At 38.7% G+C, this 14,399-nt stretch overlaps 3 protein-coding genes across 5 annotated transcripts; 2 read left to right on the top strand and 1 right to left on the bottom strand.

The window, feature by feature from the left end:
* Positions 1 to 141: 141 nt before the first annotated feature.
* On the bottom strand, positions 142 to 2,547 carry gnptg (N-acetylglucosamine-1-phosphate transferase subunit gamma). Of its 2 annotated transcripts, none has more exons than XM_046376767.1 (11): positions 2,388 to 2,547; positions 2,245 to 2,299; positions 2,087 to 2,154; positions 1,876 to 1,930; positions 1,679 to 1,762; positions 1,405 to 1,498; positions 1,145 to 1,259; positions 978 to 1,060; positions 747 to 875; positions 569 to 650; positions 142 to 466 (listed from the first exon to the last, which is right to left on the bottom strand). In XM_046376767.1, the coding sequence occupies exons 1-11, from the start codon at positions 2,452 to 2,454 to the stop codon at positions 387 to 389; spliced, it is 912 nt and encodes a 303-aa protein (XP_046232723.1). In that variant the 5' UTR covers positions 2,455 to 2,547; the 3' UTR covers positions 142 to 386. The 2 variants fall into 2 exon arrangements, with proteins under 2 accessions (XP_046232723.1, XP_046232724.1); XM_046376768.1 differs by having other exon boundaries at positions 816 to 875.
* Positions 2,548 to 2,599: 52 nt separating this feature from the next.
* tsr3 (TSR3 ribosome maturation factor) lies at positions 2,600 to 5,884 on the top strand. The gene is made up of 6 exons (XM_046376769.1): positions 2,600 to 3,006; positions 3,467 to 3,677; positions 4,073 to 4,266; positions 4,371 to 4,538; positions 5,247 to 5,301; positions 5,599 to 5,884. The coding sequence occupies exons 1-6, from the start codon at positions 2,889 to 2,891 to the stop codon at positions 5,705 to 5,707; spliced, it is 855 nt and encodes a 284-aa protein (XP_046232725.1). The 5' UTR covers positions 2,600 to 2,888; the 3' UTR covers positions 5,708 to 5,884.
* Positions 5,885 to 6,005: 121 nt separating this feature from the next.
* On the top strand, positions 6,006 to 14,233 carry pdpk1b (3-phosphoinositide dependent protein kinase 1b). 2 transcript variants are annotated; one of them, XM_046376761.1, is made up of 14 exons: positions 6,006 to 6,211; positions 8,253 to 8,543; positions 8,756 to 8,798; positions 8,903 to 9,040; positions 9,202 to 9,346; positions 9,447 to 9,544; positions 9,706 to 9,781; positions 9,897 to 9,965; positions 10,205 to 10,301; positions 10,470 to 10,643; positions 10,827 to 11,044; positions 11,270 to 11,327; positions 11,686 to 11,838; positions 11,948 to 14,233. In XM_046376761.1, the coding sequence occupies exons 1-14, from the start codon at positions 6,188 to 6,190 to the stop codon at positions 12,059 to 12,061; spliced, it is 1,698 nt and encodes a 565-aa protein (XP_046232717.1). In that variant the 5' UTR covers positions 6,006 to 6,187; the 3' UTR covers positions 12,062 to 14,233. The 2 variants fall into 2 exon arrangements, with proteins under 2 accessions (XP_046232717.1, XP_046232718.1); XM_046376762.1 differs by lacking the exon at positions 6,006 to 6,211 and adding an exon at positions 6,280 to 6,762.
* Positions 14,234 to 14,399: the final 166 nt, after the last annotated feature.

The following is a 14,399-nucleotide window of genomic DNA, read 5'->3' as shown; positions in this document are numbered from 1 at the left end:
TGGGTAAAGGCTGGTGACATCATTTCCTGTATTTATAAAAATACACCCATATACAGTACACATAATATTCCAAATACAGTTTAAGGTGTTACTCTCGCTGTATCAAACCACACTCATAAATAACACCATGAGCCTGTATTTTACATCACTTTTGAGTTATTTAATACAATAAAGCTTTATATCCTGTCCATATTTTAAAATCCAGTTAGATCCGTCTGGAGTCCGTATCTTGTAGCCATTTTCTAGTAGTGGCCCCTGCCTAGCACAAGGCATCCACTTCAAAAGTGGAAAGGTGAAAAATATGGAGTAGGAGTTTGAAGACACTGACCAACAAATTTGTCAGAGCTACTCAATCCACACAAATGGAGAAGGTGACTCGTAGATTTTCACTGCGGATCAAAGAGGCCGTCGTCTCCACGAAGGTGTTGATTTTTAACTGTCACACTCGCAGTGCTTTTTGCTTTATCTACAACATAGAGCAAAGATATTACACATAAATTTGTATTAAAGCTGTTACACACTGTATAAAACTTAAATGTGTGAAAAAAGCCTAGTTGTGTTCACTTACTTTGTTGTGAATCAAAAGGAATATTGTGTAGAGTGAGGAGTGCATGCAGTCTCTCAATTTCCTCTCTCTGTTTTTGGAAATCCTGTTTAGAAATGTATTAAGAGAATATAGTGTTTATGTCAGTAATAATATACATTTTCTGTAGGCCATTATTTGTAAGAGAAACAAATTTGCACACCTCTGTACATTTCTGTAAAGAGCTGTGAGTTCCTGAATCAGGTGCAACTTCTGGTGGATTTATCTTAACTTTTTGGCTCTTCAGGAGACCAGCATCCTCAAAAATATCCCTCAAAAGATTGTTGTATCCCTACAGAAAACATACACACATACACCCAGGAAACCTTTAGTACATCTATACATTTGATCAACCAAGTGTCAAGTGGTCCAGCTGTGCCAAACTGGTCTGTACCTGCTCAGTAATAAGCTCTTCATAACGAGCCTGCTCAGCTTCATCCCACTCCGTCTGCAGCTTCTCACTCAGTGTCGGGTACACTAAAAAAGGAGCGTACAAATGATGAGGAAACGTGGTCAACACTGACTTACCCTGCTGACTTGTGCTGTATGAAGTTGTCTTACCTAAAAGAGAATGTGGGTGACAAACAAGTGGAGTCTCAAAGGTGACTGAGTACACACAAGTACTGGGCTCTGAGACTTGAGCAAGCTTGCTGCTTGCACTGCAGACAAGAATCACCTACAGAAACATGACAAGTAACAAGATACAAAACACATTTTCTAGTGTTTATATTTTTGATTTGACTGTGACAATGATTATGAGTTAGGGTGAGCTTTGAATTGTTGTTAAATGACTACGAGAACATGTTGAAAACTACACTAACCTTTGTTTCCCTGTTTCTGGTTCCACACGTATCCCCGTCTCTCATCCACATGCCTGTGAACGTGTTGTTTGTTATTTCCCATTCCTGCCAGATCCTATTAATACATAAAAGCTGCTGTTAAAACAAATCTATTTCCTGTTGCATTCATCTCATTCACATACTGATATTTGCAATAAAAGTAAAACTTCATTGTCAGTATTATTATTATTATTCACACCCAACATGCAGTGAAACACACAGGAGCAGTTGATTAAATGCAGATAATGGAACTTACCCCAGTATCCCACTGTAGGCATTCCATCTGAAGGACTGCTCATGTTGGGTAATGTTATGAAATGGACAGAATTCATATTTATATCTGCAAAATGACCACAAATATCATTATTTTCTAGATAATCTGATGGAAATTCAGGAGTCAAACGATCGGTATCCAAAACAGTTCAATGCAGAGAGCCAGTGAAAACAGCTTACGTTGACTCAGTGAAACTGAAGCACTTTCCAGCAAGCCGGTGAAGATGTGCTGGGCCTTGAGGAAGACATCATAGTTGATATGATTAATGAATTCAGAGAGTGGTTGATCAACAGAACATGCCCAGATAACTTTCAGCCCGCATCTATGGGTTAAATAATTTCCTTAACAATATCTAACCATATGATTAAATACCGTTAAAAGCTATTTTACCAGACACTGGAGATGGGGTTACTTTAGGCTGTAGTCTGCTTGCCTGGGCCAGAAAGGGATTGTTCAATCTAAATACAGAAAAACAGCAAGAATCAATCAGAAATGGGGTAATGTCAACACGGTGCACATTGTGACAAATACGTTTTATCTTATCGTACCCAAATGTGTTTGGCTCCTCGACTATTTTCATTTTACCTGCGAACCCATGGTTTTCTGTGTAAGCAAAAAAGTCGACATTAGACTCAACTCAATGAACACACATTACCACAACATAATCTGGAGCAGGCACATAAGCACTTACTGAAAAGAGAAACGCAGACAATCCACAGCCTTAATAAATGATTTAAGCCACTACATAAAGAGTGCATGATGTATTTTTGATTGGTGAAAATACACTCGCTCGTTTTCTAGCTACATTTCCTGCTTTGACGATCGTTTGTCAGGTGACAGATCACGTGATCAAAATAAAACACGAGCATGCGCTTTTACCTCTTGGATTACGACGTGCTTTACACGATGCAAAGCAACCAAAGCCAAGTAAACTGTATTTTAAATTGTATAAAGAGCAGTGCAGAGTAAAGGGGCGCTAAAACGAATTGTAGTGCGATAATGTAATAGAACTTGTGAACTGTGTACGCGTATGAAAAACACGAAACGTCTGCTTTTTGCGAGATAAATCCTTTGGACATTCTGGTGTCAGCTAGCTAACTAATGTCAGAGTAAAGTACGTAAACAGGTGCTAGTTGGTTTTAATACAAACTGTAATCTGACGGTAGCTAACTAATTGCCCACTGGTTTCAACATGGGACGAAAGAAACAGGACAGGTTTGTGCGTCCCGACAAGGGCAAAGACAAAAGGCATAAAGTGAAGGGGAAAACATTAGCGGCCTTTACAGAGGAAATGCACACTGCTTTTGAAGGTAATAATGCATTGACTACGTGTAATCCAGAAATGTGTTTCAACTGTTCAACTCATTCATAACATAGTACAAGACAAAGTTTTATTTCAATATAATTCTACTGTCTAAATGTTAACCATTCTAGAAAGGAGAAATTTACACTTTTGTCTAAAATAAAAATACAAGGTTTAGATGATTCCAGTATTTTGGTACGGGGCCATGAGGTCTTGGTGTATTAACCATGGGTTATAATTTCATGAGTGAAATAGTGTTGATTTGAAAGGACCCCACCTCTCTTAACTACCATATAGAGATGGATAAATAGATAGATAAGTAAACAGTATTTGTTTGGTTGATGAAAAATGTCATTGGGGAAAATTTGGTGCATGAATACCCTGTAAGTGTGAGATTGTTTACACTCCCATCATAATGTACACTCTGTCCTTATTCACTGTTTTTTTTCTTTTCTTTTTTTTTCCAGCAAGTCTTCATGTAGAGGAGGGAGCAGAGGCCCCTCATGTCAAACTGCCTTGTCCACTTGCCATGTGGGAGTTGGGTCACTGTGATCCCAAACGTTGTACTGGCAGAAAGTTGGTACGCAAAGGCTTTGTACGCAACCTGCGCCTCAATCAGAGATTTAACGGACTCATACTTAGTCCAATGGGTACAAAGTATGTGACACCAGCAGACAGGTGTGTAGCTGTTTTTCCATCTGCTTTTTTGCCCTACAACAGATGATAAGTCAAAACCATAAACTGCTACATTTAACAGTTTAGCCAGTAATTATTAGTTGATTGCACAGTTAATAATTTAATGAATTTAATTTAATTAGTAGCCAAAAAAGCATATTAAACATAACATAACAGTCTTATTTTATCATTTTTAAATCTATAGGCCGAATGAGGAAACATTAATAACTTTTTAAAATGTAATATTATAGCACACAAAAATAGTTAATTGATTGTGAATGCTATATTACCATTAAACCATAACAAATGTTTTTGTGTAAATTTTACTTTATGACTCTGTTATTGCAAATGATAATGAAGTGAGATTTTTTGATAGGAAACTTTTTGTGTATATACAGAGAGATAGTAGCTCAAAATGGGTTAGCAGTGATTGATTGCTCCTGGGCCAAACTGGAGGAGACTCCCTTCAGTAAGATGGTTGGAACTCATCCCAGGTTACTGCCGTACCTCATTGCTGCAAACCCCGTCAACTACGGCAAGCCTTGCAAATTGTCTTGTGTTGAGGCTTTTGCTGCCACATTCTGCATTGTAGGTAAGGCTTTAGCTCTGGTTATTCTGGAAATGTGCACCACATTGTCTTTGTGACTGCCTTAGTTACAGCAGTGGCATTATAATATAACGCATCTGATTTTGCAGGTTTTGAAGAACTAGCAGTGCTCTTGTTGAAGAAATTCAAGTGGGGGACAGTCTTCTTGGATCTCAATAAAGTTCTGCTGGACCGCTATGCTGCTTGCCAGTCAGAGGAGGATCTGCTTTCTGTGGAAAAGGATTTTCTCATGTCTAAACCAGAGGAGGAGGAGTTTGGTAAAACTGGGGCAGAAATAAACTGGGGGCCAGTGCAGTGTTTTCCCTTCATATTTTTGCGGAGTGGTTGGGGTCATTAGGGTTGTAGTCCCACATCTGTCCTTATTTTAGTCTTGGTTTGGCTTCATATAAAACTTACAATCCTAAAATGAATCATATTTATTAAACTTTATTATGGACAAAACTCTCCATCAAAATGGCAGAATCTTGAGTAGCATTTTAGGGAGACTGAAGTATAATAATTTGATCATTTGTATTTTATAGTTGCTCCAACAGTGTCTCGTTGTGTTGAACTGTTACTGGGCAGGCATTCAGTGCCTCTTTTCTGGATATGAATACCATGAAACAGTTCTTAAGATGTTTAAGCTATGAATTACCCATGAGTATTATAATTAATCAAGAAATAGGGGTCTCTAAAAGTTGTTTGTTGCTTGTTCCTTGATTCCTAAACTGGTAGCCAATAACCAGATGCAGTTGCTATTTTTCTTTATTTTATTCATTTGATCTGATGATTTTTCTTCTATTTGAATCCCTGAACAAGTTGAAAAATAATTTCAGTGATTCAAAAGTCTGGAAAAAGGATAATTGATTCCAGTATCTCTTGTAATTTGCCCCGTACACTGAGAAGGACACGTTTTGTTGCTGAGTTATGATGTCAGTTGCTGAAGCAGATTTCTTCTTAATGAAACCTAATCGTTTCATTCACAGATCCGTTTGATGTTAACGCCGGAGTAGAATGTAGAAATCTGAACAGACGTCAGTGGTAAGCAATTAACTTTAATGAATGAGGTAATCCCTAAGACACACTGTTTGCAAATCTTATATTGATGCATATATTAATAAATGGATTGTCAATGTGGATTCAGTAATGTTATTGCTCACAGCATTTTTTTAGTTTGCTTTTTAAGTTTTTAAGTTTTAAGTGCTTTTTTATACAACTTTTAAAATTCAAAAACCCATACATTCTTGCTGGGAAAATACCAGCTATTCTTAAAACCCGTCTGTGCTTTGCAAGCTTATTTTTGACGAATATGGTTACCAAACTCATTTCTGTGTTCAGTGCACCTGAGGATGATGATTCTAGTGAGGACACGAACAGCTCAGACGATAACAAAGATGAGGCAGAGGATGAAGAAGAGGAAGAGGATGAATCAAAGCCATCACAATAAAGCATTTCTACTATGAACTCCTTTACTACAAGGACTCGAAAACTTTTTCTACATTCAGGACTCCTTCACACTTCAGGCCATTTGGGGATATTGAGTTTTGTACAAGTATCCAAAAAATGAGACAATAAAATGTGTGTATTTTTCATGTAAACAGAGCAAATAAATGATACAAATTACGCTACAACGCGTATTTATTCAGACTAAAACAGAGTGGTGCATAGATAGTTTGGGGGGCCACGTTTACTGCGGTTTTTGGATATCAACAACTGCTGCCGTCTGACTGAATCCCTATCATTAACATGAAGTTCAGTAGGTTGTAAATGTGGCGAGGGGGGCGGACACAGCGGGACTCTCCTCTGCTGTCCTGCGGTAACATTGTTGTGGAACGACGTCACAGCTCGAAAATGAAGGCGCAGAGGCAGCCATTACTGGAGCTTCTCTAATTATTTTATTCCAAATAAATACTCGCGGAAAACTCCCATGGCAAGAGCTACAAGTCAGCTGGTAAGTGTTCTAAGTTTAACATGAATTGCAGTTCGAAGCCGGCACTCAAAATGTACAGCGTGGCGGCTGTTTGACAACAAATAGTTACGTCGGGCCTTCATTTGAAGAGCGGTGCTAGCCGCAAAGATTGTCTAACGTTACGTCTCACTAGCAACGCTAGCTCGCTAATGTTGGCTAACACAACACCTAATGTTTGCCACGTTAAGGTTGTCCAACGCCTGGCTTGAGTCACGATTAATGGTTCGTCGAACTACACGGTGCTGATTTAGCATTTACCAGTGCTTGCTATTTTATATGATGTATGACCATTTCCCCTTGGTCGGTAGCATTATCTGTTGGCTTACGTTAGCTAAACATGTTCGCGCTTTCGAGCGATGCTCCTGCTTGCTAACAAGCTAACATTAGCTTTATTGCGTTCCACCTTTGGTTAGAAGATAGATTTTTAAGGTAAACATTGTGTAGCTTACTTGTCAACCTGTTAACTTGCACATTTTTACATTAACGTTGGCACACTAACTTTGAGCAGGATTGAATGACGTTGCGTGAAAATGGTATAAGGTTTTGAAGTTACTTATGTTACCTGATTTGCTAGCGTTAGCTAATTGACTGGCTCTTAGCGTTAAGTTTATAACTCGCTGTCAGTGATGGCCGGCATTATTTGACAAGGCAGTAAGAGCTAACATTAGCTTGCTAGCAAGCGTTAGTTAGCAGGGAAAGTTCGCACAGGCCTGTTATTACCCAAGTACTTGGGTTTAGGTTAACGTTAGCTGACATTTTCTATCAACCATTACGTGGTTGACCAATAGTAATGGGTCTCTAGATTGTTACACGTCCAATTGGTAACTATACAGTCATGTCCGGATAAGGCAGCTAAATGGCCACACCTTGGATTTGAATGGGAAGAAGCTAGGCTAACTGAACAAACTAACGTCAACTGAGATGTTAGCTGAAAAACATATGCACCGAGTGTCACAGTAGTTCAGTAAGTCAAAAATAACTAACTTTGGCAGTTGAACCAAAGAGTTTGCTGGAAAGCACAACCTGTCGCTCTATGTTATCTATGAATTTTCACTACTCATTTAGTGGGTTTGTCGTCATTGTTGGTGTGTGTTAGTTGCCATGTCATTTTGATCATGTACATACGAATTTGATTAGCTCAGTGTGGCTGTGGTAGTATGTAAAGCCGTCACACGAAAGCATTAACTTTGTCGTAGTTTTTTTTCTTTCTTTCTTCTTTTGACAACTTTAGCACTGGGGTCGAGTGGTGGTGGGGGACCACCCGCCCAGAAGACATCAGTAGTCGTTGCACGTCCTTATCAAATAGACATTGCTCCTCAAGTGGTCTCATTTGAAATTGGATGATGTCCTATTATGAATGTTTTAGTGGGGGACCTTTAACATGGGAGTACTCTGTGTGATCCAGACCCTTCAAACCATCTCTTCAAGTCTTATACGTTTTAGGAATAGTTTGGGTAATTGTACATCATTGTTTTTATTATATAGTCCATTTTCCTGCAGCAGAAAATTCAACAAATTGTATGTATTAATCCGGACTGGTACAATACACATAAACATATATGATAAAAATATGATGCACCCTAATTTTGTTTCCTTTCTCAGCCATCCTGCTAGCTAACCTTTCAGACACCACCAGCTTGACACCGGTTAATCTGAGGTTAGCTGTTGATAGTTGGGGCTTCATCTATTTGGCCAAATGACCTGATGGACCATGTATCAAGGCTCCACCTGATCCACCTCATCTTATTTCAGTCTTTTGCGATGTATTATTGCACATGTACATATGTTGATTATGAGAATATTTATCAGTCAGCACTATTCAACAGTAGTTGTTGAGTGTTTTAAACGGTACGTTTTTCAGTCCATATTTCTTAAGTGAAGGTACAGTATGTAAATCATACGTGAACATGGCCTTTTTATTAAAGGGCATGTTGACATTCTTTTTTCTTTCAGAGAACAAAAGGACTACAGCTACATCACCCTGCTGACTGATATATTCTCAATGTTTCATCTCTTGTTCCAGTATGATGTTGTGCCCATTCAGCCCAGCGTTGTCATTTGTTCCTGCTCGCATCCATCGATGGTAAGAAACCACCCTGACTCCTGCTCGCCACTTGCTATCCCAGGCGCAAGCAGTAGCCACTGTCCCAGCATGGAGGGTTCAGCCTCAGAAGCCCGTGCTGTAGGAGCGTCTGCCAGCAGCCAGGGCTCAGACCTTCGCACACAGCCAGCTGTACAGGCTCCCCCGCCACGCAAGAAGAAGCCAGAGGACTTCAAATTCGGCAAGATCCTGGGAGAGGGTTCCTTCTCGACGGTATGTAACTAGCATTCCAGTTTTGAATTATAACTGGGTAGGTGTTGCTACATGCTAGCATTCTTTTGATTAATGTGCTTGGATGAGTCATCTTCAGTTCATTTGAGGTGAATTGACAGAGCAGGCTCTAAGAATTACTTCAATTTCTCTTAAGTCTGACAAGAAGGTAAGTTGCCATGTTATGTGTTTTTCTTTTGTTCTTTTATCAAAAGGTTGTCCTGGCAAGAGAGCAGGTAACAGGAAAAGAATATGCAAGTAAGTCTTAATTCACCAGTTTTGGTGAATTACACTTTATCATAATGGAAAAGTTGTTGGTATTATCCTATTGTATACTTAAAATTTTCTTTTTTATCTTCCAGTTAAGATTTTAGAGAAGCGCCATATTATGAAGGAGAACAAAGCGCAGTATGTGAAAAGAGAAAGGGATTTGATGTCAAATCTAGATCATCCATTCTTCGTCAAGCTCTACTTCACATTTCAAGATGATGAGAAGTTGTGTATCCTTTAACAGTTTCAGTTTGTCTAGACAGTTGTATCAATAATTTACCTTTTTTTTGTTGGTGAGTGTTTGTGTGCCCATAAATGTAAAATTATGTGGTAATAAGTAGGAACAATTTATTTCTAGGAAACACAGTGTTCCTTAACTATTGTTTCACAGATTTTGGTCTCAGCTATGCTAAGAATGGAGAGCTCCTGAAATACATTCGCAAAATTGGTTCATTTGATGAGACCTGTACTAGATTCTACTCAGCTGAAATAGTTTGTGCTCTAGAATACTTACACAATAAGGGGATAATACACAGGTAAGACCTTGTTTTAGCCACTTGATATTTCAGTCATTTTTTTAAATTTTCATTTTCCCTGTATGTCACAGATTTATTTATTTATTTATTTTCATTTCAGAGATCTGAAACCAGAGAATATTCTTCTGAGTGAAGATATGCACATCCAGATAACAGATTTTGGGACAGCAAAACAGTTATCATCAGACAGTAAACAAGGTGCAACCACAATGCTGATTTTGACGTGAGAAGTACACGTTCTGATGTGTACTTCTCAGCGTAAAGTATAATGTTAAGGGACATAAATGTAGGATTTTATTTTGTGTGGACCATTTGAAATTGTTAATCTCTTTTAACCATTTATTTGTGATATTTGGCAGCGAGAGCCAACTCCTTTGTTGGAACAGCACAGTACGTGTCTCCAGAGCTGCTAACAGACAAATCAGCCTGCAAGAGGTAATGAACTTTGGTCATCATGCAACTGATACACTTGCTAAATATTGCTAAAGTTTGTCAGATAAGAGTGGCATCACATCTTTAATTTGAGTTCTGTGTTTTTATGTTTTTTAAGCTCTGACCTCTGGGCCTTGGGATGTATTATCTATCAGCTGGTGGCTGGTTTACCACCATTCAGAGCTGGGTAAGTACTAAGGGTTGTTGTTGTCACAGCTCAGTTAATCCTCATTAATTCATTCTTCAACAGTGACTGATCATATTGCATTGCTATTTTCCCAGGAAAAGGTTATGGTTATTTCAAGTGCAACAAATTCTAGACCTGAGAATAATCTTGTCCCAGTAATAGTAATTTAGCAAACAACATTTCAGTTGTGGTACACTTTATTTATGATATTTTCTTCTTTTGTGTTTCATATATTGTAGGAATGAGTACTTAATATTCCAGAAGATAATAAAGCTGGAGTATGAATTCCCAGAGAAATTCTTCCCCAAAGCCAAGGATCTCGTCAAACAGCTTTTGGTAAATCATCATGTACCATTACCATTAAGTAAATGTTTACCTGTGGGCACTTTAATACAGTATATTAGTTGTATATGTTGGTGTTGGTTATTTTTAGACCAGTGCTTTTCTACTGAATGAAAACACAAGTTGTACATATGTTGTATCTGTTTCTGTTATTTGTCTTAGTCACTGGACCCTTCAAAGAGGATTGGGTGTGAAGAGATGGGAGGATACGACCCGTTGAAGCAGCACCCCTTCTTTGACACTATCTCCTGGAGCGACCTACACCTACAGACACCCCCCAAGCTCACACCCTACCTGCCAGCAATGTCTGAGGATGATGAGGACTGCTATGGAAATGTAAGACAAGTCATTTAAGTCCATGTCTCATTTTGTTTGTCGAGAGTTTGCTGATTTGTGATAAAATGTAGATGTGATGTCTTACGCAAAGGTATAGATTCAGCCAATCCCTGAACAAACCATAAATCCTCAGCTAAACATCACCATAACTTTTCTCCCCTCCTATCTCATTTCCTGTCTCAGTATGATGATCTCCTGAGCCAGTTCAGCAACATGCAGGTGGCCCAGTCCAGCTCATCACACTCCCTGTCACCACATGAATCCACACCCCCACAGAGGTCCAGCAGCAACATTGAGCAGTACATCCACGATTTAGACAATAACTCTTTTGAGCTGGACCTGCAGTTCACTGAAGAAGAGAAGCAGCTATTGCTGGACAAGCAGACCACTGGAAACCCCTGGTAAACCCCTGCAATGTTTCAACCTTGTTATCATAGTAATCTGTATGTGTATTACAGTCAAATAAATACTCATCTAAAAAACATAATATTAGAATTGAACTGATTTTAACTAATTTTAACTTATATATACATATACATATAGATAGATATAGATATAGATATATAGATGTATGTTCAAGTGGAAGGGAGGAGGTGTCAGTATTCAGTTGTTGTTTATTTTCACAGGCACCAGTTTGTGGAGAATAATCTGATTCTGAAAATGGGCCCAGTGGATAAACGAAAGGTGTGTGAATTCTAGACCATGTATTAGATTAGATTGTATTAATATTATGCAGATTTGTTAAATATTTAGAAAATATATAAGAACTAATCTTTTCTTTATTTAAACTGTTTTCATAGATGAAGCATTTTCTGCCAACTACACTATACAGTAACTTGTTTTGGAATAGTTTGAAAGTAAAACATGAACAGGTTTTCTTAGTTGGCTCAGCATAAATGAAGTCACTTCCCATGGTATTTCTTTGACTTCTAGCATATAGGAAGTACTGGGGAATTCCCTGCTGTTGTTAGGAAAGTCTCACTGGGCTCATAGTGCCCTCTGTTGGTGAGTTAACGTTTCGAGATGTGGCATTCCATTGCAGGGTCTGTTTGCTCGACGGAGACAGCTGCTTCTCACTGAAGGACCACACCTGTACTATGTGGATCCTGTCAACAAGGTCCTGAAAGGGGAGATTCCTTGGTCCCTAGAGCTACGCCCTGAGGCCAAGAACTTTAAAACCTTCTTTGTTCACACGGTACATTACTTTTTATTTTAGATGTCTGTGGTTGATGTTGATACTTGCCTAAAGTTTAGAAACTCTTTCAATTTTTTTTCCTAATTTTAATCTCCTGTGATGTTTGCAGCCTAACCGAACATACTATTTGATGGACCCCAGCGGAAATGCTGACAGATGGTGCAAGAAGATCCAGGAAGTGTGGAGAAAGATCTATCAAAGGCACCAAAACCCTGGCCTATAGGAGCACAGTTTCTCCTGTGGTCACTCCTCTTTAGCTCTGAGGCCAATCACTGAGCAGAGTAACACCCTCTTTAGTGCCCTTCATCACCGCAATGTAAACAGACTCTTAGAGACGCTGGCATCTAGACCTTGTTTGTTTTCCTGAGTAGAACCATGGGAAAAATACAACTTTGGATTCAGGGTTGCTTTGCTTGTTCTTTGTGCTCTTTGAGGCTTCTATTGCATTTCTCCATGTATGGATGATAAGACTGCCACCATGCACATCTGCTTTTTGTACATTCTGGGGGGTTGGGGGTGGGGGAGCTTGTCCTGAAGAGTGACACAAACTTGGGTACCGCTAGGATGATCTCAGATGCAAGGACTGGTTTCCTGCTTCAATGATACCATAACTCAAAATCTAGCTTTTATGAACCAGAGCCTATCCTGATATCTTAATTAAACCATATCCTAATTCTACACCATACATACAAGCTGTAGTCAGGCCCAGCTCATAATGCATATACTCCATAGTTGTAACAGATACTATAAGCTGATTCAGTCTCACATGTTTACCAAACTCAGATCCTATATATATTTTTGTCAAAGCCCGAATGTCCCCATGGTATTTGAGTTGTTTTTTAAAAATCTCTTGGTACTTGCTTGTTGCAGTTTCATTAAGGTCTTGATGTAACAAAGCAGAGTGGTGTTCTGCAGTGAGACATGGGTCTGAATCAGTCTCTGTTTAAGTGTGAGCCTTCCATTGCCGTTACTGAGGATGCATTGCTAACAGGGGGCGGGTAAACATGCCACTAGCTTGTACTTCCTGATCATAACTTGCTTATCTTTCCTGCATGGCCAGTTTTGTAGCTCCGCCTTGTCTGCTTCTCTCTCCTAGGGCACTGGAGATATAGTTTATTCAAGTTTAAGGGTGGGTATTTTTGACTGCATTGGCAACCATAGCGAATATTATTGGATGATTTGGCTGTTCTGTACCATTCACTGGCTATTTCTTTGTGGTGTGAATTCTTCAATATCCTTTTTGGTAGGAAAGTTGGCTCATCTTCAGTATGTCCTGTTAAAAACAAAATCTTATGTGCTGACCACCCCATGCTGAATAGAAACCCTTCAACAGAGATACATACACATACTATCATTCACAGAAGCAATCACAGTAAAGCTGTTGTCCCTGGACAAGATGGCAGAACTGCCTCATCAGGCTTATTGGCCTGTCTTTTTGTTTTTCATTCATGACGTTTGGCCCAATAGAAATTACAGCGATTGATTTAACTTGTGCTCTTGTTTTAGCAATATGTATTATCATAATGCTTTTAATTTTGACATATTACCTTTCAAGAGGTCCTCTTCCTTCAGCTGAGTCTGTGTGTGCAGTGTGTGACTGGAGTATAGGTGAGTAGGAACCTCTGGCCCTGGGGCCTGGGGTTCAATGTGGTTGGATGTCAGTTAAAGGATATCTATCTGATCCAAATAACCGATGAAATTGCTGTATCTGTCTATTAAGTTGAGGAAACACTAGAGAAGTGTTCTCCTGTAAAAATAGTTTGAATCAAGTCGATGGCAGTCGGTTACATTGTGTATGAAATACTCTACCTGGCTTGTAACTGACTAGAACTGTGATGTACAGATGATGTATTATTAAAATCTGAAGCAAGTAATGCAATGATATTAGGATACAGTTTTTGTATTTTTATTCTTGTATAAGGTTATTTGATGGCTATTGTTTAGCCTCTAGTTCATTCTGTGTTATTTAAATTCTAATATATGAATCATATTTGGATTGAAGTCATGTTCAGGGGCCATGTTGTGTATGTATTGAGATGTAAAGCCTTTGAATGTGAATAATTATTGTAAACTATAATATTTTACAGCTTTTTTCTTACTATATCATACATTTTCTATTTGCTCAGTGATTTAATCATATTCTGATAATTTAATGAATCTGTTCATTCTCTCTCTGATTATTTGTGCGCTAGGTCAGTAGATGTTGAATGATGAATTTTCCACTTAATGCTTGGTAGTCCAGTAATTAAAGCATGTAGGGATTTAGGCATACAAATAAAGCCATGTGTCCTGTCTTCTGTTAACAACTAGTCATGACACAATAAAAGCAGCAGCATTCAGTGGCAATGGCACCTCACATTTTGCAGCATGTAAATAAAGTACTGGTCCATTATAATTATTTTTTGTGTTGTGAAAATTACTTAAAATACACACTGCAATGCAAACATCACAGGAGAAACCCTCAAACTGGCTGATCTTGAATACTTAAAAACCACATTTTCTATCTAACAATCATGAAATGCTGTAGGCTACTTAAATATACGAACAGGTGGGTTGTCCCT

Source organism: Scatophagus argus, chromosome 21 (genome assembly GCF_020382885.2).
Source record: "Scatophagus argus isolate fScaArg1 chromosome 21, fScaArg1.pri, whole genome shotgun sequence".
In the NCBI taxonomy this organism is placed as follows: domain Eukaryota; kingdom Metazoa; phylum Chordata; class Actinopteri; family Scatophagidae; genus Scatophagus; species Scatophagus argus.
The sequence above is the reverse complement of the archived record's forward strand: the minus strand, read 5'-3'. Positions and strand labels throughout refer to the sequence as shown.

Excerpts from the sequence above, each read along its gene's own strand:
- gnptg (XM_046376767.1), bottom strand. The coding sequence starts at position 2,454 with ATGCACTCTTTATGTAGTGGCTTAAATCATTTATTAAGGCTGTGGATT. Across the intron at positions 1,763-1,875 it reads TTCAGTTTCACTGAGTCAAC|ATATAAATATGAATTCTGTC; the intron begins GTAAGCTGTTTT and ends GTCATTTTGCAG. Across the intron at positions 1,260-1,404 it reads CCAGAAACAGGGAAACAAAG|GTGATTCTTGTCTGCAGTGC; the intron begins GTTAGTGTAGTT and ends ATGTTTCTGTAG.
- tsr3 (XM_046376769.1), top strand. The coding sequence starts at position 2,889 with ATGGGACGAAAGAAACAGGACAGGTTTGTGCGTCCCGACAAGGGCAAA. Across the intron at positions 4,267-4,370 it reads TGCCACATTCTGCATTGTAG|GTTTTGAAGAACTAGCAGTG; the intron begins GTAAGGCTTTAG and ends CTGATTTTGCAG. Across the intron at positions 5,302-5,598 it reads AATCTGAACAGACGTCAGTG|TGCACCTGAGGATGATGATT; the intron begins GTAAGCAATTAA and ends TTCTGTGTTCAG.
- pdpk1b (XM_046376761.1), top strand. The coding sequence starts at position 6,188 with ATGGCAAGAGCTACAAGTCAGCTG. Across the intron at positions 9,041-9,201 it reads TCAAGATGATGAGAAGTTGT|ATTTTGGTCTCAGCTATGCT; the intron begins GTATCCTTTAAC and ends ATTGTTTCACAG. Across the intron at positions 10,302-10,469 it reads ATCTCGTCAAACAGCTTTTG|TCACTGGACCCTTCAAAGAG; the intron begins GTAAATCATCAT and ends TATTTGTCTTAG.